The following is a 23234-nucleotide window of genomic DNA, read 5'->3' on the forward strand; positions in this document are numbered from 1 at the left end:
CGCAGCTCGGACTCGGAGGGGAGACCGCTGGGAGAGAGGCCAAGTCCTCCTGCGCCACACCGGACCCCATCTCTCGTCTCTCCTCACCTCTCGCTCTAACCTCTCTCCCCCCCCCCCGGGCCCCTCTTCAGGACATGGTCCGACGCTAAGACAACAAGGCTCTCCGATTGGGTACAGAGTGATGTGCAAAGAAATAGGAATAACATGTTGTAATGGGGATAGACTGACTGACTGACAGACAGACAGAAAAGGACAGGAACAGAGAGCAGGCGGGAGAGCTTCATAAGTAGGTGCAGCCTGATCCGCCCAAAACCAACAGGAAGAAAGCTAGATGCAAAATCCCTTCGGTGCATTGGAAATGAAAAACATACATTGATCCGAAATGAACCGTCTTAACCACTCTTTGATGGTTTTGAGCGCGGTGCGTATCCGCCAGGGTACTAAGCCAATGCAGAATTTCCAAGGGAAGGTTTGGTTAGAAAGCAAACCCTTTCTACATTCAGGAACGCATACTTTAACCTGTCGTAATTACAAAAAGACCAACAGGCCGACACAGTACACACACACCCCTGTGAACCAATACGTGGAGCCGAGTTTGACTCGCAGCTTCACGCACACCCTTTGAAACGCACCATTTTTACACTGTTGATTATTTATCGTCTAGTGTGCACCTGCTCTGGCAGGGGATGAATAATGCTGTTGGTTTGTGTGTCTCCCATGCCAATAAAGCTCTTTTTGAATTCAATGGAACTGAACGGGGGGAGAGAGAGAGAGAGAGAGAGAGGACAGAGAGAGAAAGACAGAGAGAGTGAGCAGCGAGACGAAAACAAGCTCATAAAGAAACACTGCCAGGTCAGGCTTTTTTTTGTTGTTGACATTGTTGTTGTTTTTCCCCTAGCATAAAAGGTATAGCATGCTCCAGCGCTATTCATTTAAAGGAGCATGCCTTGGTGTTTGTCGGATGGTAATGTGCTGTGGTAGAGATAGCGGGTGGAGTAGGATGGGGGAAGGGGGGGGGGGGGGCTTAGTTTAGCTGAAGTTCCTCTGCAACTCCTTCCCCTCATACCCTCCTCCACCCTCTCCCTCCTTCCTTAGCCAAGCCTCCACCCCTTCCTTTGGGGGAAGCCAGGAGCTCTAGGTCTGAATCCCTATTGACTCAGTGTACTGGGACTTCCCCCCCCCCCCCCCCCCCCCCCCCCCACTCCCCTATTGCCAAAGCTAAAGCAGGCATGAGGACTAATCCTGAGGGGTTAAATGAGGCTTCCCGTGGGGGCTTCCCTATCCTGGAGATCTGGGGGTGGCTGCTGGGCGTGCACGCACACACACACACACACACACACACATATGCACGTACATGCACATGCACACACTGACGCAAACACATAAACATGCACACACACACGCACGCACGCACGCACGCACGCACGCACACACGCACACACGCACACACACACACACACACACACACACACCTATGAATGTACTCGGCTTGGATTCATGGCTTGACTCGAAACTCAAGTCTTCCGTACAACTAAGGCACATTGTTCAAAGGCCTCCTCAAATCTATGGCCTTACATGACGCAAATCTGGGGATCGGTGGGGGCGGGGGCAGTGCTGCACTAGCGGGAAGGTCTATTCTTGGCGAGGACACAGAACGAACACAGCCAGAGAAGTAGAGGAAGTGTTGTTTTTTTCTGTGGCCTTTTCAGCGTTCCATTGAGTGTGGCCTTTGCCAGGTAAAGTATGTAATTTCCACAGAGACTACTGGAATACTGTGTGCAGACCCCCTGCATGTCAGCATCACCACATTTCAAGTCAACAGACAAGCTGTCTGCCAATAACAGGCCCTATTTCCATTACAAGCCACCGCCATTTGCACATCAAACAGCATTAGCATCGGGCCAATCAGGTACACTAAATTCTGCTTTGACCACTCACCTCTGTTACCTCGGCGTGATCTACGATTGTCTGTCACTACTACACCACTGTGAATTGGAATGTCTTCTTTCGAAGCATTTCTTTTTTGTTAAATGTGATCATCCTCCTCCTATTTCCGCCGAGCCATTTGAAGGCTGCAGAAGCTCTTAGCGGCCTGTGAAATGTCACAGGTTTTTCTTTATTGTTCGTTTAAAAGGGCTAGGCAGTAGAGACAGGACTTCCTCTCGGACAGAACCGGGATCTTAGGAATGACCGAGCACAGATCCTCAGTTACCTTCAGACGCAGAATCAATCTCCCCCCTCCACCCTTCTCTCTCGCTCTCTCTCGCTCTCTCCCCCTCTCTCCCTCCCTGTCAAGACATGAATGCACACTTTGAAATATCGGGAGGAATGAAAATGCATTCAAACGTGTTCCAACGTGCATGCAAATAGGATCTATCCGAAAAAAAAAAAATGTAAGTGCCATAGCTATGCAAAACCGCGGCTCAGAATGGAGACAGGCGGGCGGGTTTTACGATTCCAAAGTGAGTGAAATGGACCGAAAAGCAAACACGTGCAAAATGTTCACGACTATTTTATGCACACGTGAAAGAGGAGTGTGTAATATGGCACTGTTGCACGCACAATATAAACACTCTAACCAAGCGCATGGCCAAGCACCTAATCAATCAGCACAGCCCTCACACACGCACACCAAACACACACACACACAAGCACACACACACACACACTGACAGACAGGCACATACGGACTAACGCACACACACACACAAGCTCACACAGACAGGCACACGCACACACGCACAGACAAGACGGACACACACACTCATACAGAAATGCATACACACACTGACAGACACACAGACACACACACACACACACACACAGACAACTCGACCCTCCTGTTGAGGGTCAACTACAAGAAAAAAAACACTCAGGTCCACAAAGTGGGATAAAAAAACTCTACTCCAGTTACCTCTCAGGTCCAACCGATGTCATTCACAGCTCGACCGCAAGCACCTCCCCCCCCTCCCCCCCCCCCCTCAGTCACTCACTCTCTCTCACTAATCGTTGCGTTGGGGGAGCGGGGGGGGTGGTCTGTCTGGAGGCGTCTGCTTTCAGGGGAGATCATAAACATCTCAACTTGCCTTCTCATTTTCCCACCGGGCCTTGCTACAGGTCCCCCCCTTTGAACAGGGCTCCCTGCTGGGGGGGGCGGGGGGGGCGTCTGTGGGGCAGGGGGGTCCGTCGTGGGCGGGGGGGGGCCTTCAATAAGCGAGGTGCTTGGGATGAGTGGCACTGACGCGAGGAGGCGAGAGACGGGACTCTGTGTGGTAATGGGCTGTGGGGCTGTTGCGAGGTCGCGCCACCAACAACACCTCCGGCCCGGTGTGGCGGCAATCAGGTGGCGTGGGCTCCCTCCTGCCCATTCAGTGGCTCTTAAGCGCCGACACGTCAAGCGCTGGAATAAGCAAAGCCCGGCTGGCTTTGCAGCGCCGTTTGCATTGAGGGACATGGCGGACGTGTATTGTCAAAGCATGTTGTAGACTTTACATTGAATCTACAGATAAAAGAAAAATGGCTCATACAAAACCGTTGGCTTATATATATATATATATATATTTCTTAAAGCACGGAGGAAACATGTGGAATACCGATTAAAGAGGAGCCCTGTTAATCTTTCTGAATGTTGAAATGCTCCAGAGAGACACACAGAGAGACAGAGAGAGAGAGAGAGAGAGAGAGAGAGAGAGAGAGAGAGACAGACTTTGTGTTTTGTATATTTCTTGGCAGTGACATGGCGGTCCCCGATAAATAAACAAGGTCGATAAATAAATAAACGGAAAAAGAACAAAAGTGCCCCGAAAATATCGTGCGGTATGTGTGTGTGTTCCAGAATGACGAGCGACAATAAACAAAGTCATCAGAACAAAGCGAAAATCACAGAGCACTCGCTAGTGTGTGTCACAGATAAGTGAACTCTTTGATCAGAGGTGGGGGGGGGGTGGGGGGGGGGGGGGGCAGCTCTCACACCTTGATGTTCTAGGACCAATAATATCTTGTCTACTTCCTGTTGTGGCTCTCCCCTCCACGCACAAGGGCCATTGAGGACCGTAGCCTCGCGTAAAGCCTCTTATCTTATCTAAAGGAGCAGAGATTTGCTGGGTTCCACCAGATAGCCACGGGGTCCCACTCCCGACGAGAGCCGTTGAGACGAACGCTGCAACCCACAGCCTCGTCCTGCACTCATCTCGCCGGGCTGAGGGCTGGAATGAGCCTCGTTTACCGTCGAGCGTCGGCTGTGTTTAGTCAAAGAGCGGAAAAAAAAAGCCTAAAAACAAATGAGGGGGGATTTGGATCTGTGTTTGCGCTTACTGCGACGGCGCGCCCCCGACCGGCATCACAAGAGCGCATTGTAAAGAACGCGGCGCTACTATTCAAACCAAAAGGGGCAGAAGAACTCGAGTGGGCCAATTACAGATTTAGTGGTGAAACAGTACACCGGTCACAAAGGAAGAGAGGGACAGGCCTCAATTAGCTACATTGGCGATGTGTTCTGCTGGGGTTCACTGAAATCACTGTATGGTAATTCAATCTTTTTATGTCGCCCCATTGTCTTGATTAGCCTAAGGGGCAAGAGTGCTCTATCTAATCTGATCACAGGCCATTGTTGTGGGGGTCATTTACCCTTGGGGGGTCCAGAGGTTGACAAGTCAGCCCTGACTCCCCCGCCCCCCCCCCCCCGTCCTGTGGACATCCCCTGGCGACCACCCCCCTCCCCCCGTCCCCCCTGGGGCTCTCTCATCCCCAAGTCTCCCTGACTAGAGGCGCCCAAGAAAAACAAACCAAGAAAACAAAAGAGGGAGGAAAAAATGCCGATGGAGCCTTTCCCTGCATGGCTTGTCCACCCCCATACCCCCCCCACCCCTCCCAAACACAACCACCTCCCCCCCCGCCCTCCCCTTCGCAAACACGCAGCATAAATGACCGCTGACTCGGGCCCCTGGGAGGGCCGAAGCGGCGGGGGATGCCAGCCCCCCTCTTTAGCGGCTGCTGTTGTTGCTGCTGGCTCTCCCGCTCTTCCCCCCTCCTCCGTCTCTCCCTGTTCCCCGGCACGTCCCGCTCCCAGGAGGACAACAGGGATGCCTGTTCCTTAACATCTGGGATGTGCATCAGAAACGCGGGGAGACGCGCTGCGACGCAACGCCGCCAATTAACCGAGCAGCTCGTGAAAGGGTCCGTGAAAGGGTCCCGTCTCCGCTGCCAACATACCATCCCCGTGTTAGCACAACCCAGTTCCACAACACCGCCCCCCCTCCACCCCACCCCCCTCCCCCTCCACCCCACCCCACCCCCACCCACCCAACAATCTGCCTCCCTCTATACTATATCTGCTATACTCTCCCCGGGCGTACTTGATATACACGATAAGACCGCGCATCGCTCGTCCTTCCGTCACCCTTTACGTGCGAACGCTAAACAAATTTAAAAATAACACGGTTTTTGCATAAATCTCCATTCCGCTGCACCAAAACCGCCGCAATGTGTCCGTCTTCTATCGCTTTCCGTGCACATCCGCCCCCGATACCGCCGCTCGCCTCGGCAAATAAGACGCGGTGGCTTCGTTGGACGGGCCCCCCCGCTCTCTCAGCCCAGGCGCGTCGTGGCTAAACTGTTGTGATGGTAAAAAGCTGCCCGTCAGGAAGACAGAGGGAGGGATGAAAGGGCCCGCGGCAGAGATTGCCACTGATTGCCTCCAGTGGATGAATATGCAGATGAGGCAGACGGTAAATGGAAAAACAAAGCGGTCGCTTTTTTGGCAGGAGCCTCTCCTGCATGTTCCCCTTAATTTGGCCTGGCCCCTCAAGAACCTTCCGGTGAAGGTCCGTCCATAATGGATTCCGGTCGGGGGCGCCGGGAGAGAGACGTGCACACACGATGGGGAGGGAGAGGGGGAGGGGGTGGGGGGGGTTGGAGGGGTTGGAGGGGAGTCGGCTCCCCTCCTCGTATTCTCACACAATGTCTGATTCTTTCATAAGCTCGGCTGACAGACACCATTTTGGATGATGGACCGAACGATTTGGGAAATCACCATGGAGACGTGATCAGGACGGGTTTTCGCCTTGGGTCACGCATTGAGAAAGTAGGGCAACCCGTAGCGCGCCAATAGCCGCCCGACTGCAGAGCCAATCTATCCACACACACACACACACACACACACACACACACTGCAGCACCACCAGCAAATACCACAACAACAACAGCAGCAGCAGCTCTGATCGACTCCATCGCCCGGTTGAATAGCCATCACCGATCCAATAACACACCCTGATTGAGGCCACACGTTTACACACGCTGCAGCAGAGCACTTGGGCGGTTGTTGGGTCATCAACAGCGTGCTCAGAGAAGGCTCAAGCAGCCACTTGGCGGAATGAAGTGGTTTAATAAACTTAGCTATGCCCCCCCCCCCCGCCCCCGCGTCGACAGAGATGGGGGTCATCAGTAGGCAACTCGTCCTCTTGTCAAAACACACTTTGAGATGAGGCTTCAGATAAGGTAAGTTGGCGTCCTGGGGGGGTTGGTGGGAGAGAAGGAAGGGGAGCATCTGTGTCCGTGAACAAAGGCAGGGACCCGGGCAGAGCGAGACTTCCCCTCGCTGGACTTTGGGATAACAGTAACCGGACACCGCGCACCGCCAGCAGGCTGCCCCTTTGTGTGTCTGGCTGAGAGAGAGAGAGAGAGGTAGAGAGGGGTATAGTGGGGTAGAGCGTTAGAGCGAGGTAGAGAGAGGTATATAGAGAGAGAGGTAGAGAGAGGTAGAGAGAGAGAAAGAGAGAGGGATAGAGAGAAGAGAGAGAGAGAGAGAGAGAGAGAGAGAGAGAGAGAGAGAGAGAGAGAGAGAGAGAGAGAGAGAGAGAGAGAGACCATAGGCTTGTCGCTGACAGATGTGTCAGTGGTGGATTTAGTTGGAAGAGGAGCCAGTGGTGGGGTCAACCGCGGGGTCGCGGGCTCTCCCTCTGGAGAGGAGTGGGGGGGGTCAGTCAGGATGTACGGGACTGACCTCTTCTCACCTCGCCGCACATCCACCCGGCCTACACACACACGCAGATACGCACGCACGCACACACGCAGGGCACACGCCACACCTGCCACAATATGCTGAGTGGACACACCTGCAAGTCTGCAGCCCTCATTTTAATTGGGCTGCATGATTAGAAACAGGTGATTCAGATGTGTCAAACTGTACCGGCTTTGACCGGAGAAATTGACTTTTGAAAAACTGCTTTTAGGGACATTTTGGACAGATAGATATAATCTTAATTCAGTAGGATTCAATATCTATTCAATTATATGCCAGGTCGATCCATTTCTGTTGGATTCGATTAACAGAAATGTGCTGACAATGAGGCTGGAACAAGGCCCTGCCATCTGCGTATTACACGTTTGGTCCTCACACCAAGGCGTGTAGCAGCTTAGCAGCACTGCCTTTACTCTTCTGAGGAGAAGTCATTATAAACGCCGGCAGCAGAACCTAATTTCTTCTGTTAGGTGGAATGAGGAAAGAAATAATGCAGATCTTAAATAAGTCAGGATAGAGGATGGAACTTTTTTTTCATTACTACTAATGAGAAAAGATGAGCTTAGCTGTTCTCTGCTCTGCTCCACGTAGATACTGTAGCTCCCGGCTAACTTTAGACTAACCATGCCCCACACCAGAATATACCTCACCCTTATTACCAACGGGCACAGGTAAGGCTCCGGCCCTGAATAGGCAATGTACTTTCTGTTATCGAACGGAATACGAGTGGCTGCTACTGGATAAGCGTCAACTTTGCCAAAAGCCGCTCCATTCGACCACTAGCGCCGGGGAACTTCTGGTCTAGGACACTCGGCTAGAAATAGCAGATCCGTGCAGGCTTTGTGTGTGTGTGAATATGTATGTGTGTGATTCTATGTGAATGTGTGCATCAGGGTGTGTGCGTCAGGGTGTGTGTGTGTCTAAGTGTGTGTGCGTATGTGCGCCTCTCGTGAATGTGCGTGTACGTGTGTGTGTGTGTGTGTGTGTGTGTGTGTGTGTGTGTGTGTGTGTGTGTGTGTGTGTGTGTGTGTGTGTGTGTGTGTGTGCGTGTGTGATTGTGTGTGTGTGTGCCTCGCATGTGTGTGTGCGTACATGTGTGCCTGCTCACTCGCTCGAGTGCGTGCATGTGTGTGTATGTGTGTGCATGTATCAACGTGTGATTGTGTGCGTGTGTGCAAACGTGTGCATATGTGTGCGTGGAAGCCGGTGGAGAAACATGTTCCACGCAGCCCTGAGTGCTGCCTCCTGAGTCTTCCTCGGGTGGAACCAGGAAGCGGCAGAGAGGTGGTGCCGGGGCAGGACAGCAGTGCTGGTGGGGTCAGCTGCTGCTACTGCTGCTGCTGCTGCTGCTGCTCACACATAGCCCGGTGAGTCATCACTCAGCCGGGTGGGGACCAGGAGAGGACCCCACACACACACACGAGCATGCACACACACAGACACACACACACACACACACACACACACACACACAGACACCCACACACACACCCCCGTCCTAGGGATCCATTTAGGCTAAGAACGGGACAGTGAATGGAAACAGGGTCAAGTGGGGCGCAGCGAGAGAGAGTAGAGGTCGCTGCGATACAGGTGCCGTTGTGTCAGAGAGGTGGAGATACGGGACGATAATGATGTCCTGTGAAAGTGCAGTGTGTAACCGTGTGTGTGTGTGTGTGTGTGTGTACACACACAGGGATGAGCAACAACACACATTAGTGGGTCTGGGATTGAGAGCTTGTTTGGGTTGCGTGGACGGAATAACGCTGCAGCCTCCCAGCCACGCCGACCACAAACTCTTTGAGCTGCTGCCGTCGGGGAGACGGTGCCGAAGCCTCGGGGCCAAAACCCAGAGGATGAGGAACAGCTTTTTCCCCCAAGCAGTCAGGCTCCTGGAGGAATCCACTAGCCACAAACCAACCCCACGCACGATACAAGAGACTATTTAAATACATATTACTGGATTATTTATTGTAATTGCACAACACTTTTGCCCTGTATTTTGCACTGCAATCAACCGTGGCTGGTACCACTACCACTTTACATTCGGTTTACATTTGTTGCTTATTTTTACTTATTTTATATATTTTTTTAATATCTATTTTCTTTATGTCGTATTGTTGCTGCTATGTGTGTGTGTTTAGGTGCCTAGCATATTAATTTTACTCTTGTAAAAAGCTATTCTGATTTTGATTCATGTGACTGTGATTAGTCATTCATAAGTCTACTTACACAGTAGGCCTACAATGTATTATTATAAAGCATGTTAAAACATGTAAAAATATATATGCAAACAAGGTTAAGCATCTCTTTCTATCATAGCAAACAATGTGATTCATACTATGGATGTTTGTTTTTTGTTTAGATGTGGCAATAATGACTGAAATAGTTCAGATATAGCCACACACAAACATCCACAAAAAAAATGGCTGTGCTTCGTGTCTTTCTCCACACAACCGCGTCAACCACATAGATTGTTTATATCGAACGCCAGGAGGTTCCTCTTCACCGTTCACTTCTCTTTACATCAAATATGTGAAATGAATTAAAATCGAGCCTTTCTCCAACTCCCCCTAGCGGGGACATACAGCACTGCACGCGTCTCATGCGCGCCTCTACCGCTGAAAGGAAGAGACTGTCGGGCGATAGAAAGAGGAGAGAGGAGAGAGATAGAAAGAGTCGGGGAGAGGAGTGAGAGATAGAGAGGTAGAAAGAGACGGGGAGAGGAGAGAGATAGAAAGAGTCGGGGAGAGGAGTGAGAGATAGAGAGATAACAAGAGACGTGGAGAGGAGATAGAAAGAGTCGGGGAGAGGAGTGAGAGATAGAGAGATAGAAAGAGACGGGGAGAGGGGTGAGAGTTAGAGATTGGAGTGAGATATAGAGAGACCGAGAGAGAGAGAGAAAGAGCGTTAGAGAGAGAAAAGAGAGGCAGAAAGAGCGAGAGGGTTAGAGAGAAACAGAGAGAGAGAGAGAGAGAGAGAGAGAGAGAGAGAGAGAGAGAGAGAGAGAGAGAAGGGCAGAGCGAGCGGAGGCCCCTCCTCCAGATGACATCAGTGCTGTAGTGAAGCAGACCTAGAAGCAGTTACAACTCCACATTTGTATTGAGATCTCCTTAGCGGATCCGCGCTCCAGCCGCTCGTCGTGTCCTGCACAACTCCTAGAATGTGTGTATAAAATGCGTAAGCATTAGTAAATATACCAACGAGAACTAACGTCAGAGGTAGCTCCTGAATTGGGCTGTCTGGATCTGAATTTAAACCCCAATAACCTGGATTGGATTATTTCATTTACTAGTGTTTTATTTTTGTGTTGCCCTAAAAGCTATTTAAGCGGATACCAGTTTTGGGGTTGATTGTAGAGGTAAGTGTTTTTGGCTTGGCTTGTCATGATTTGGACTATTCGTCGATCTTCTTTTTTGGAGGGGTTTACTTTGAAAAAGGACGAAAAAAAGAAATCAACACACTGGGAATGGGTTAGATTATGTCAAATCATCGGTCCTCCTTTTTCCGCGGAGGTGTCGCGAATGATCTCCCGTGATCACAGGGTTCGAGTAGAGTCTCCTCCTTTAGCGAAAGTAAAAAAAAGAAAGAAAAACAAACCCCAAGTGTGCGACTTTTTTTCAGAATGCTTAGCGGTGCACGTCAGAAAGAGCGATGCGCAGCGGTGTGATCCGCTCCTGATCTGGGATCGGAGACGAGCTGGAGCGGGTGGTTCGTCTCTCATCTCCCCCTGTCGGGTCTCTCTCACTCAGGGGCTGCTGGGTCCATCTTCCTTCGGGAAGCTGGAGACCCAGACCTCCGATCGGATCCAGCTCTAGTCCCCCCCCCCCCCACACACACACACACACCTAGCCTCCTCATCAAACACAATCGGTGTTGTTAGCCTACACGTTCCCTGGCTATCACTCCCACTAACACGAAAGCCCGCTGTTTTAGCCCGAGGCATATTAACACAACAAAAAAGACATCACGCAACGTGGATCTGGATATCTTACGAGCCTTTTTTCGGGGGGGCGGGGGGGGGGGGCACAACCAAGCACTTAATTCATAGCAGAAGAAGGAAAAGTGGTTGAGGATATTGACACGTGTAATACATTCGTGAATGTGCCGTGTCCTTGTCATAAGAAGGACCGCGCGGTGCGCCCCTGAAGCGGCCAAGGTGCTCGGAGGCGCGTTTGGCACGGAGCGCAGCGGCGGCATCGCGGTGCCCTAACTGCGTCGCGACTCGGTCGGTGGGCGTTCGTCTCCCCCATATAGAAAAAACGACGCGAGTTGATCCAGTTTTGCGTTATTTTTTCCTGTGTCACCAGTTTTGCGTTTTTTTTTTACTCCTCCTCCGTTTCCATTTGTCCCTTATTAGTGAGCTCTAGGGTGCGCGTCTGGTCTGACAGCCCCTCACAGCGCGGATCACATCGGCCCAGAGAGTGGCGCAGTCCGAAGTCTTGTTAAGCAGTTTGGCGACACTGCATCGCCCCTCACATGAGCTCCTACCTGCTGTAAGAGAGTCCAATGCACCAGCTTCGCCTGTCAGGCGATGAGCAATAGGCCCTAACTAACCCAGTGATCCACGAGTAACAGCACAGGCGTTAAATCAACCGGGCCTATACTACATCGGTCTGCATACATCATTAAAACCAGCGGATGGTAATGAGATAATCATACACCACGCCACTTCTACCGCGTTACCATATTCCTATATTTACAATCGCGGTTTACTTCAGCGGCTTAAACAGGCAGAATCTTTACCACTCGTCATCTCAGTGTATGTTGCAAGTCAATTAAAATCATACGCAGCTTTGAATCATTTCTGCCAGTGAGACTGTTCTTTATATTTCATCCGGCTGATTTGCAGTATTCTGCTGTCCAATGTATGGGCCCTATCCTTCACGTAGGCCTACTGTACGTCTACCATGGTCGCATTAATTACCTAATTAATTTGACAACGCTAGCATTCTTTTTAACAACAGTTCCTAAAACACTAAGCAATTGTCCAAATCAAAATCCACGCATTGACCTGCACTGTGAATCACTTCAGAGACTAAATAAACACATTTCCCGTTCAACGTGGTAGACATAAGGACAGCATCGGTTATCCTCGTTGGGCAAGGCCCCAGGCGCTGGTCCCCAGTCAACCGCTTTCAACGGGCATTTGCATTCGGGATTAAGAACCAGCGAGGACACAAGAGATTGCCAGAGAAGTTAAAACATCAGTGTCAATGGTTTGCTTTAATTTGCATTCACCTTTTAGTTTGCCTTTGTTGTAAGCGAGGGGCATAGCAATACACATCCCTGTGTTCTAGTAGGCCTTGTTTAAATTTAAATTATATTCAACATGCAATCCATTATATGTCTACTTTTTAATGGCTTATAAATTGAGTTTATTGAAAAGCTTCAAGTAAAAATGAATGATCTATATTTTACTGTTGGCCCTAAAGCACTACACACATTTGAAGGCAATACAACTTAAACACAACAACACATGAAAGTAAAAGACAGCGTCTATGGGCCAGCATAAAAGGCTAACTCATCCAAGGTTTTTTTTATAATTTTGGGGGGCATTTCTTCATCTACCTTGAAGCCTAACAGGGGTCTCGGCTAGTAATCCTACTACCAGTCGCTTGTGTAGCGTGTGGTGTGTGTGTGCCTGTCACACACACACACACACACACACACACGTCTCTTCTTGCAGTGCCTACCACCCCCATGTGGGGAGAAAACCATTGCAGCTGCCACAGATCCATCCTTTCAGCCCTTTTACAATGGAGAGCCCCCCTGTCTGTCTGCCAGCTCCCCTCCACCGCAAATGGCCCTGGTCGGAGTATCGTCTGCTCAGCCCCTCCAAAGGCAGCAGCAGCAGGGGCTAAGGGGGGGGGGGGGGGGGGTCTCACCTGACACAATGTGAAGCAAGTAAAACTCAAGCGAGATGAGTGGGCCGATAGAGTTGTGTTGGTCGTCGGCCGCTGTCCCGCGTGCTGCCGGCCTGGCCTGTGTATTCAGCGCATGAATGATCCATTGTGTCTCGGTGTGGGGGTTGTGGGGGCCGTGCTCGGCCTGGCTCGACACAGGCCAAGTTGTTGTGACAGAGTATAGGGTGTAGGTGTTGAGGTGAGGCGTTGCGTGAGTGCACGTCGTGTGAGAGTGACCGCACCATAACTGGAAACATGAATGGCCGAAGCGATGTCGGTTTGATTCATGTGTGGTGGCTTGCTGTATCTAGGGAGTTTAGCAGTCAGTGACAGGCCTGAAAACACAATGGTGACACGAGATGGTCGAACTGTGTTGCATAATGCCGTGTTTAACCAAATCCCAAATGATTTAGGGAAAGTGGTTCAGCAGTACTATAGGCATGACAAATGTAAAACGGGGACATATGCCAGAATCCTATAATAACAAAAATAAACAGATCAAATACATCACGCAGCCATGTCTCAAATTAAATTCAGAAATCCCTGAATTATCCCTTTCTTCTCCTTCCCAGTGAATAGAATACATGTAATAGTATCCTATACCTTATGAGACTAAAAGCTATTCAGCTTGAGGCATTTTTTTGACACGCATGAATTAATTTATTTTGCTGCGTTTTTTCCCTGAAGCATTTCTTCCTTCGTTCGTGACTGGGGGGCACATGAGATCAGGCCTTGTTATGTCAGCCTCACATGCAGTGCATCTGAGCGTGTTGAGCTCACAATGGCTATCGCTATCTGGCTTTGTGTTTGCTGCACACTCCCCACTTAAAAGGTACCTAACGACTAGATGTGTGTACACACACACACACATCAACACTTTTTTGAGGATGCTCAATTTAAATTTGCCAGTTCACATTAAATTCAGTGGAGGCCATTTATGATACACAGGAAATCTCCTGGAAACTGGAGAACCCTGTTAGTACGATGGAGGAAGATGTCCATCACCAAAACACTATCTCAACTGCTCTTTTCTTTCGGAGTGTGTGAGAGCCTGCGTGAGCCGTGTGTGTGTGTACACAGTATGATTGCACATCATGTCTCATGCTGTCAAAAGTAGAAAATATAACCAAACTAATGTGTTTCTTGACTCACATCATTACACATGCCATTGTGCAAATGTGCTTTGTTCAGGCGTTTACATCGGGAGCAAGGGGCCTGCTCTGTCCTCTCTGCTGAAATCTGATGAGTGTGGAGCAAAAACAAGCCTGATGGAATTGGTTATTAGAAAAACACCTAAGCTAATTCGCCCACACACTATTGTCGGCTATGACTTGACGTTACCGCAGAACATCATCGCAATGACAGGGCTTTAATTTAAATTCAAACGTCTGTTAAGGTTAGTGTCACAGGGGAGGAAAGGACGGCAAGAATGCATATTAATTATTTGGTGATTGTAAGCCAATGTCAATGTAGTAAAGTGACCCGTGTTGTAACCCATGAGATACATTATTCCACATGGCAGTTAGGTCTCCTTCAGTGTGTGGACATGTACTATATTTTTATGAAGAGTTTAATCATTCAAAACAGGACTGCACAATGTGCTAAATGTATCTAGAGGTGAATCAAGTTAAACAAAATGGACAAAGTGGACATGAAAGGAAATATTTAAATGTCAATAGCTGGAGTGAGTACCTTATTTAAGTTATTTTCAAAACAGTGAAACCCATTCTAACCTTTGCCTTGAATGACTCCTGTTATCCCCCCAGTCCGACAGAGGTCATATCTGTTTAGGTTTTTTTATTGCCCTGACTCTAATCCACTACTAATGCAATACTGGCTGGACGGCACATGTTTAAATGGACGAGAAAGGGAAGGGTGCTGTTGTAATAGAGTTACAAGGTCCTCAATGTCCTAATCTTCTCCTTGTCATTGGCTCCATTTTGAATGGCTGGCCATGTTGTCCATCGTTTACCTCTTAAGTGTATTGGGATCCATAGCGGCAGCCTGCCACACAGTGTGGAGGTTATGTGTAAGGACACCAGCCATTGTGTTGCCAGAGGAAACCTGCTGTTTTCTTTGAGCAAGGAGACTATTTATAAAAACAGGAGTGGTGCTCACAGAAGTCACATTTTGTTAATCGTGTATACTTTACCAACTATGGGCAATATAATATGTTCCTGAAATGTAATGAGTGGTTTCAGAACTTGGATCACAGTGGATATTGAGGGTTGTGCATCGGGTTTGAAGAAGCTGCAACTGTGACAATCGCATGGGCCCTGGGTTGTAATTCGTCAGGGAGAGACAAAGCTTAGTTTAAAACCGATTGTTTCTTAACAGAATACAAGCTATCTCAGGAACAGCATGCCACTGCATAAAGGATACTGCCCAAACCCGTTGCATCAGGGTCTGGAAAACTCTGGCCTTTCAAATGCATAAGTGACCCTTGCAGAACCATAGGGAACAATGGCCCTCTTCCAGAGCCAGGGGTGGGAGAAGGTCAGCAGGCAGAACTTGTCGTCTATTTCTTTTTCAGGAAATTGTCTATTTTTGTGCTCAGAATGTTATATAAGCAGGGTTGAATTATACAGCATATTACACATTTGAACATGGCATTCAAACTGGGATATTTTGGCAAATGAGGAGATCCCAAGGTGTATGTAAACGTAATTAGGTTTCGGAGCTCTACATCCTTAAAAAATAACACTCAATCCACACGAGGATTCAAATGTTATATTAAAAAGGAAAATGACTGAAATCAGCACATGAATGGGGAAAGAACCTATCAACAAATGACTTGGCTTTAAATGTAATAAAATATATATAGCTATGAGAAAAAAATTATTAACGTCTGTTTCTCTTGTGTTTTTCTTCAGCGGTCTAACCAAACTGTGGGGATGGAAGTAAGAAAATAACAGCCAAGCTGTTATTGGATGTGTGAGCGGGACTGTGCCAAAGAGGACAACTAACCCCGGCCCTGTTGACATCAGCTGCCTGCTTCAAGGACAGGGACCCTGGCCACTGGATTACTGTTTCGACAGGCTCAAGGAGGCAGAAGAGGATTGTGCTTTAGCCGGAAGACCTGGAGTATAACAAGCCAAACAGGCCTAGACTGAGGCTTGTGGCACAGGACGCCGGCATGGTTCAGCCCAGCTTTGTGTCCACTCACCATGACTGCTAGGTCCGAGGAGCTAAAGGATCTTTTGCTGCAGCTAACCCCTGTTTACCGAGGAACAAATATCAAGCGGCCCAAAAACTAATTTGGGGTCACGGCCCTGAGCACGAAAAAAAAAGGTTTCCGACAGCATCAGGAATTTTAATATTCTCTGGTGATTGCATGTTTTGTCACTGAGTGGGGATGCCTTTTCTCTGGGCTTATCTGCCATGGTAAAAGCTTTGAAAGCATGAGCTCCTGACAACAGAGTGGAGGTCATCGACTGAACAAGGATCCAGCTCAGCAAACACTGACCTGGTCGGGACATCCTGATAAACCCCCCCTACTGAGAAACTTTTTGCTTTTGAAGAGGATCAGAACAGATTCGGGGGTGAAAATCTTTATTGGATTTTGTCGGCCGGAAAGGATTTACCGTCAACGTCTCGAACGTCAGTTACGGTAAATATAGGCCGCTGTGCTGCTTTTTCCGCTTCACTGACCAAAACATAATTTCTAATGAGACATGCAGGAAGAGAGGTCATGACAGGAATGCATAATGAAAGCGATAAATCAGCATTAGGCTAATTAATAGGGAACTACACTCCAATAGTCAGGGAAAATAGACGGCCAGTTGGCACCTACCCTGTTTGTTAATTCCAAGGCATCCATTTGCACTGACTGATTTACTAAAATAAATATACAAAATGTGTGGATGAGATACAGGAAATCTAGAACACAACCGCGCCTTTGAAAACCATTTTAAAGATCATTGTAAAGATTAATGAATGCAATGCTTTGTTAGAACAAAAAAGTGCCAGATTGCCACCCAAGTCAGTGTATGTGCGTTGCCGCGATCAGTAGTTTGAGTGAAAAGTATAACATTCCTCAGATGGCTCGCACTGCTCATATTACTCCGAGAGAATAGCATCTCGTTTCTCATCTGTCGACTGAGAATCGTTTTGCTTTTTTTCTCCAAGCTATGCAGAAGCCAGATAAAAACCTGAGAATTTGAACGGGAAGGGAGATGATTTAACACAGAGTTGCACAACACTTCACCAACAAAGGCTGACTTTGTTCACTCTCACAGTCTGTGCTATGAAAGGCAGCCTTGAGATACAGAAATGTGTAAAACAACTTTCGTCTGCTATTACATCCCGCAAGCTCGGGTCAAAAGCCAAAGAACAGGGATCTAATTCAATTCACTTTTCCCTCTCCTCACATCCTGTTAAGAATATCTTAAGGACACAACTATACACCTCGATAATGCACGTGTTCAGTTAAAATTCACACTAAATTAGGTAGATCCGCAATCTGCAGGCAACCCACTCTAACAAGCAACTGTGAGAGGAGCATTTTGTCTCTCATTTGAAAGGTCTCATGCATTAAACACACTATTCCTTTTCCTCTTTAGGTTATCGCGTGTGATTGGCCTGCCGAACCAGACAGCTTCAAGATGGTGCCTCAGTGCAAGTCCTTCGTTCTCTTCCTTGTCCGCATCGGGCTCCTCCTCGGGCTGGCCAACCCCCTGGTCACCTCGGCTTCCTGTCCCTCATCCTGCCGCTGTGACGGCACCTTCATCTACTGCAACGATCGTGGCCTGACCTCCATCCCGCTCGGCCTACCCCTGGACTCCACAGTACTCTTTCTGCAGAACAACCGCATCAAAAGCTCTGGCATTCCCACGGAGCTTCAGAGGCTGGTTAACGTGGAGAAGATCTACCTGTACTGCAATAACCTGGACGAGTTCCCCACTAACCTTCCGCTGGGTGTCAAAGAGCTCCACCTTCAGGAGAATAACATCCGGATGATCACCCACACCTCCTTGTCCCAGATCCCCTCCATCGAGGAGCTGCATCTGGACGACAACTCTGTGTCGGCAGTGAGCATCGAGGAGGGCGCGTTCAGGGACAGCAACCACCTCCGGTTGCTGTTCCTCTCCCGGAACCACCTGAGCACCATCCCTTCAGGCCTGCCCATGACCATCGAGGAGCTGCGCTTCGACGACAACCGCATCTCATCCATCTCGGAGCAGTCCCTGCAAGACCTCATCAACCTGAAGAGGCTGGTGCTGGATGGTAACCTGCTCAACAACCGTGGGATCGGGGAGATGGCTTTCATCAACCTGATCAATTTGACTGAGCTCTCGCTCATGAGGAACTCTCTGACGTCTCCCCCGGCGAACCTGCCTGGAACTAGTTTGGAGAAGTTGCAGCTGCAGGATAATCACATTAACCGGGTTCCGCCTGGGGCTTTTGCCTTCCTCAGGCAGCTGTATCGGCTGGACTTGTCTGGGAACAACCTGAGCAGCCTCCCGCAGGGCGTGTTTGAAGACTTGGACAATCTCACACAGCTCCTGCTACGCAACAACCCGTGGCAGTGCACGTGCAGGATGATGTGGGTGCGTGACTGGCTACGGTCTCTGCCTACAAAGGTGAATGTACGCGGCTTCATGTGCCAGGGCCCTGATAAGGTCAAGGGCATGGCCATCAAAGACCTTTCCACGGACATGTTTGATTGCACCGACACGGAATTCAGCCCGACCTACGAGACGAGCACGGTCTCCAACACTTTCCCCCCCTCTCAGCCGCAGTGGCCCATATACGTGACTAAAAGGCCAGTGGTGAAAGGCCCCGGCATAAGCAGAAACTACCACAGCACCACAACGTCCTCGGGCAAGAAGATGATTACCATCAGTGTGAAATCGACCAGTTTGGACACGGTGCACATCTCTTGGAGGGTGTCACAGCCCATGACTGCTCTGCGACTCAGCTGGCTGAAGCTGGGGCACAGCCCTGCCTTCGGATCCATCACTGAGACCATTGTGCAGGGGGAGACAACGGAGTATCTGCTCACGGCGCTGGAGCCAGAGTCTTCCTATAGGATATGCATGGTTCCCATGGAGACCAGCAACATTTACCTGTCGGACGAGAAGCCTGTGTGCATCGAGACAGAGACTGGTTCTCACAAGTCCTACAACCCCACCACCACGTTGAACCGGGAGCAGGAGAAGGAGCCTTACAAAAATACCAGTCTGCCTTTGGCTGCTATCATTGGAGGGGCTGTGGCTCTCTTGGCAATAATTGTGTTGGCCCTGGTGTGCTGGTACGTCCACCGGAACGGTTCCATCTTTTCCAGGAACTGCACCTACAACAAGGGTCGGAGGAGGAAGGACGACTATGCGGAGGCCGGCACCAAGAAGGACAACTCCATTCTGGAAATAAGGGAGACTTCCTTTCAAATGATCCCTATAAACCACCTGCCTGTGTCCAAGGAGGAGTTTGTGATACACACGATCTTCCCACCCAATGGCCTGAGTTTGTACAAAAGCCCAAACAGCGATAACAGTATTAACAACAGGAGTTACAGAGACAGTGGAATACCAGATTCAGATCACTCCCATTCATGATATTACGCGTGGACATTCGTACTTGAGTGCGTGACGTAAAACAGAGTGGAAAGACTTCTACAAACACACTGGATCTATAAGACTAAGAAAGCAATGTTCTGTACATTTGCCATATAATTTATATTTAAGGACATTTTATGAAGATGAAGAACGTTCCAATTGCAGGCCACTGGTTCATCAGTGAGTGTTGTAACTAACTGCAATTCTATATTTTAGGAATTTGTAGTAATTTGTACTGTATTTGCGTTGCTTAAGGTTACCGACCAACTAAAAAGAAACTCTGTTCTACTGAGATATGATGACTTGTCAACTGTGAAAGTGGGTTTTCATTGCTGTGTTGAACAATCAGACTTTAGAAAACCTTGTAGTATAAGCACAGGTCATATTCTAACTTTGTGACTGTTGGTAAAACAAAAAGGCAAAAAAAAAAAGAAATGACATAAAATAAGGCACATCTGATCAAGTAATAGGCTAAGCGGGCATGCTGCTTACCTACAGGCTTTGCAGACGGTAGCTGTGCCCCAGAGACGAAATAAATGTTAATTCTGGTAATCTAGTATTAAAGTGGGATGGGGGAGAAGAGACCCACAGAGACGAGGTGCTTTCGTTCTGTTTTTTTTCCCAGTGTGTGAAGTATTTCTTTTCTGATTGTAAGAAGCGGACGCGTTTCAGAGCGGTAACCCGCAGTGGGGTTTACCGTGGTGTTTCAGAACGGCCTGTGAGCCACAGCACAGGGTGAATAAAGCACACCACAACCCAAGATACTCTCTCTCTGCTTCTCAATTATAAGTAGAGTCAAAAGACTGACACAGGACTCCGCCCCACTATCTATTTGTAAAATCCAAACAAAAGGCCAAACCACAATGGTGACATTCTTTAGTACCGTGTACCATGCGTCACTTTAGACACCCGGGCAGAGAAAGTAAAAGCGTGTTGGCTTTCATTAGAACACCACAGTGTCAGTGACTCCTTGTTATAAGTATTATTTTTTCTTATTATTTACAATTTCACACTTTTACGTTGCCACAGTTTAAAAATTAATTGTTCTTTACAATGGAAAACCAAAGTGCATTGTACGCCCTTTGGCCAGTCTTGTATGTGCCTTGATCCAATGCTTATTGTATTTAGCTTTTTAAGAAACCAGTGACTTTTTTCATACACACTTGAATATGAGAGATATTGGTCATATTGCAGAATAAAAGTGGACAAAAATTACGCCTTGTTTTTTTCTTTTTTTGTCTACGAAAGATGAATCGGGCTCCTTGACTTCGACCACCAGTCACTATTATTTTGTTGTGCAACTCTAAAACTTGGACTAATCATGTTTCAATGGAGTCTATTTATTTCTTCTTCCATTAGTCAAGGCCAAGACCCACTGCCCGGAACATCGTAGAGATAAACAGAACCCAAGCATGTTCCTGTCCTCACAGTGACTCCTCGCTGCAGAGTCCTTAGCTCTGAACCTAAGACAACACAGAAACGGGCCCTGGTCCTTCCATGGTGTAGTGTGACTCTGAAGGTTGAAGTGACATTGTTCTCCAGACCCGGCGTTCCACTCCACGAGACTCTCTCACAGAGCAACATCTGCTCAGGGCTGCTGTTGTTCTTTTCGCGCAGTGGGGTCGTGTGTGACTTATCCGACGGGCCGGAGAGGGAAACAAAATAAAAAGAGAAAGAAAAATGGCTGTAGAGGGGAACGAGTCCTGTGGAGAGATGGGGAGTACGGGATGGGCCTCACAGGCCACAGTATGTGGGGGGGGGGGGGGGGGGGGGGGGGCGGGGGGCAGGGGAACATAGGCACCGCAAGGACTACAAAGAACCAAGGCCGATACAACACAAGTCCACGCTTCAGGCAGTGTATTTAATCACACAGCCAGAGCATGGCAAGGTTAGGACCCACAAACATTTGTTTAATTAAAGAAAAAAACAATACCTTGGAATATAACTATCTGAAGCATAAATCACACAGCCATTCAGAGCATTAAACATGTACGGTTATTCATTTCAGGCGTTCTGAGTCTGGCAGCCATAGTTATTAATGTGAGCTGAGCCTGCAACACCACGCTCACACAGCCACGAGATCTAAACACAGCCGAAGCTGTAATTACAGAATGGGAGCTGCATAAATATGCACAAGTTATCAAAAGCTTAACATTACACCAATATATGCCAATGCACTTGAATGTCAGTTCAACCAGAAGAATCAATGGCAACACCTGGAATTGTGCTTATCTGGTTCTTCCATATGCTAGCATCATTGCAATCTCCTACCGAAGCAGACGATTATCCACTTTTGTATTGTGGAGTAATACCCATGATTAAGACATACTTAAAGGCAGCTGTGTTGATTTAGCATTAAATAAAACAGTTGAATCTTCCTGGTCATTGAGGGTATTTACAAAGAGAGAAAAACAGAGACAAGTTTTCATGTAGAAGCTACAATGCAATATAAGTCATCACTGGTAGGACAAAAGCATAATCAGAAATCTGATACATACTTCTAGATTCTCCAGGAAACATTTAATGGAAATATCCCTGAAATGTTTAATGTGCCTTTCATTGAGCTTTTTTCCATTTCTTCACTTGAACGCACCAATTAGAGCTAATGGCTAATCTTTGCGTCCTGTCTAATATAATCGCTTGTCTTTAAAGAGAGCAAAGATTCGTTGGCAGCATATGGTATGCCTACAAACCCCTCCACCCCACCCCAGATATACCACATCCGTTGTCTACAGCGGTTTGCCATCACGATATCACTGAAGACACTCATATACATCACATCACAGCCACTCATGACCAGTATGTGTTAATATTGTTAGCATGCTCCTTGGTTTCAGCCAAGCTGCCAAATGGTGAGCAAAATTGATCACCGATAGAGCCGATAGCTCATACTAATGAATGGGGCCCATCCTGAATTGATGAATCTATCAGCTATGTCCTGAGATCCATAGCTGGAGAAGAGAGACCTATACTGATATCATCATTTCAGTTTCTTTCGTCATGACGGAAGCCGTGCAAGCGGACCTTCTGTTCCATACACAGAGTGGGCAGTTACTGATGGTCTATCAGTGGTCAGGACAATGCCCTGCTAATATCACAATGACTGCAGTGACAACTTTTCATTTCTCGGAATGAACATTCTGCTTTTTAAAGAAATCACTTGTGTGATGAATTACAGCTGCGGCCAATCTGCCCAAAACGGAATGTTATTGTTAGTGTGAATTAAGTGAAATTCCTCCAAGGAAACTAATGAACGACCCAGAGAACCGTACATTAAACAGAGCATGTCTTTGTCTTACTCTGGAGAGTTGGGGGGTGGCCTTAAGTATGAAGTAAAATTAATGAACACGATTGCTGTCAACCCTTGACGACCTCAGGCATCTCTGTTGACCCCTTAAACAATCTCTCCGTCTAAACAATGCCCCTTAATCACTCACACATTCTCCGCTCGGAAAAGTCATCAAACAACACACCATACCACATGCTTCTCTTTCTTCTTGTGTGTGACACACACACACAGCCCAGTAATGGTTTCTACTTGACTCAGGCCAGGCGATTTCAACTAATGATAGCAGCTTCTCTGTCCCCCCCCCCCCCCCCACCCTGCACCACAGCCCTCCCCCTTGCCGTCGCCTCTATTGTGACGCCTTGCTCAGGCAGCCGGTCACATTTGCATCCCTATAGGTGTGAGTCTGTGTGCTCCTCGGCATGACCTCCCGGTGTCCATTAGTAGGTGACCGTGCTCTCTCTGCCTCC

The 23234-nt window shown here is 48.4% G+C and overlaps 2 protein-coding genes across 2 annotated transcripts in view; one reads left to right on the forward strand and one right to left on the reverse strand.

Annotated features, from left to right (window-relative positions):
* Positions 1–23234, reverse strand: part of macrod2 (mono-ADP ribosylhydrolase 2) — a 351067-nt gene that overhangs the window by 279318 nt on the left and 48515 nt on the right. The gene's annotated exons all lie outside the window — the stretch shown is intronic.
* Positions 16438–21001, forward strand: flrt3 (fibronectin leucine rich transmembrane 3). Its single transcript, XM_084470365.1, has 2 exons — positions 16438–16531; positions 17484–21001. Exon 2 carries the CDS (start codon positions 17526–17528, stop codon positions 19476–19478), a length of 1953 nt encoding a protein of 650 aa, XP_084326491.1. The 5' UTR covers positions 16438–16531; positions 17484–17525; the 3' UTR covers positions 19479–21001.

The sequence above is a fragment of the Micromesistius poutassou genome (genome assembly GCF_964030765.1).
Source record: "Micromesistius poutassou genome assembly, chromosome: 7".
In the NCBI taxonomy this organism is placed as follows: domain Eukaryota; kingdom Metazoa; phylum Chordata; class Actinopteri; order Gadiformes; family Gadidae; genus Micromesistius; species Micromesistius poutassou.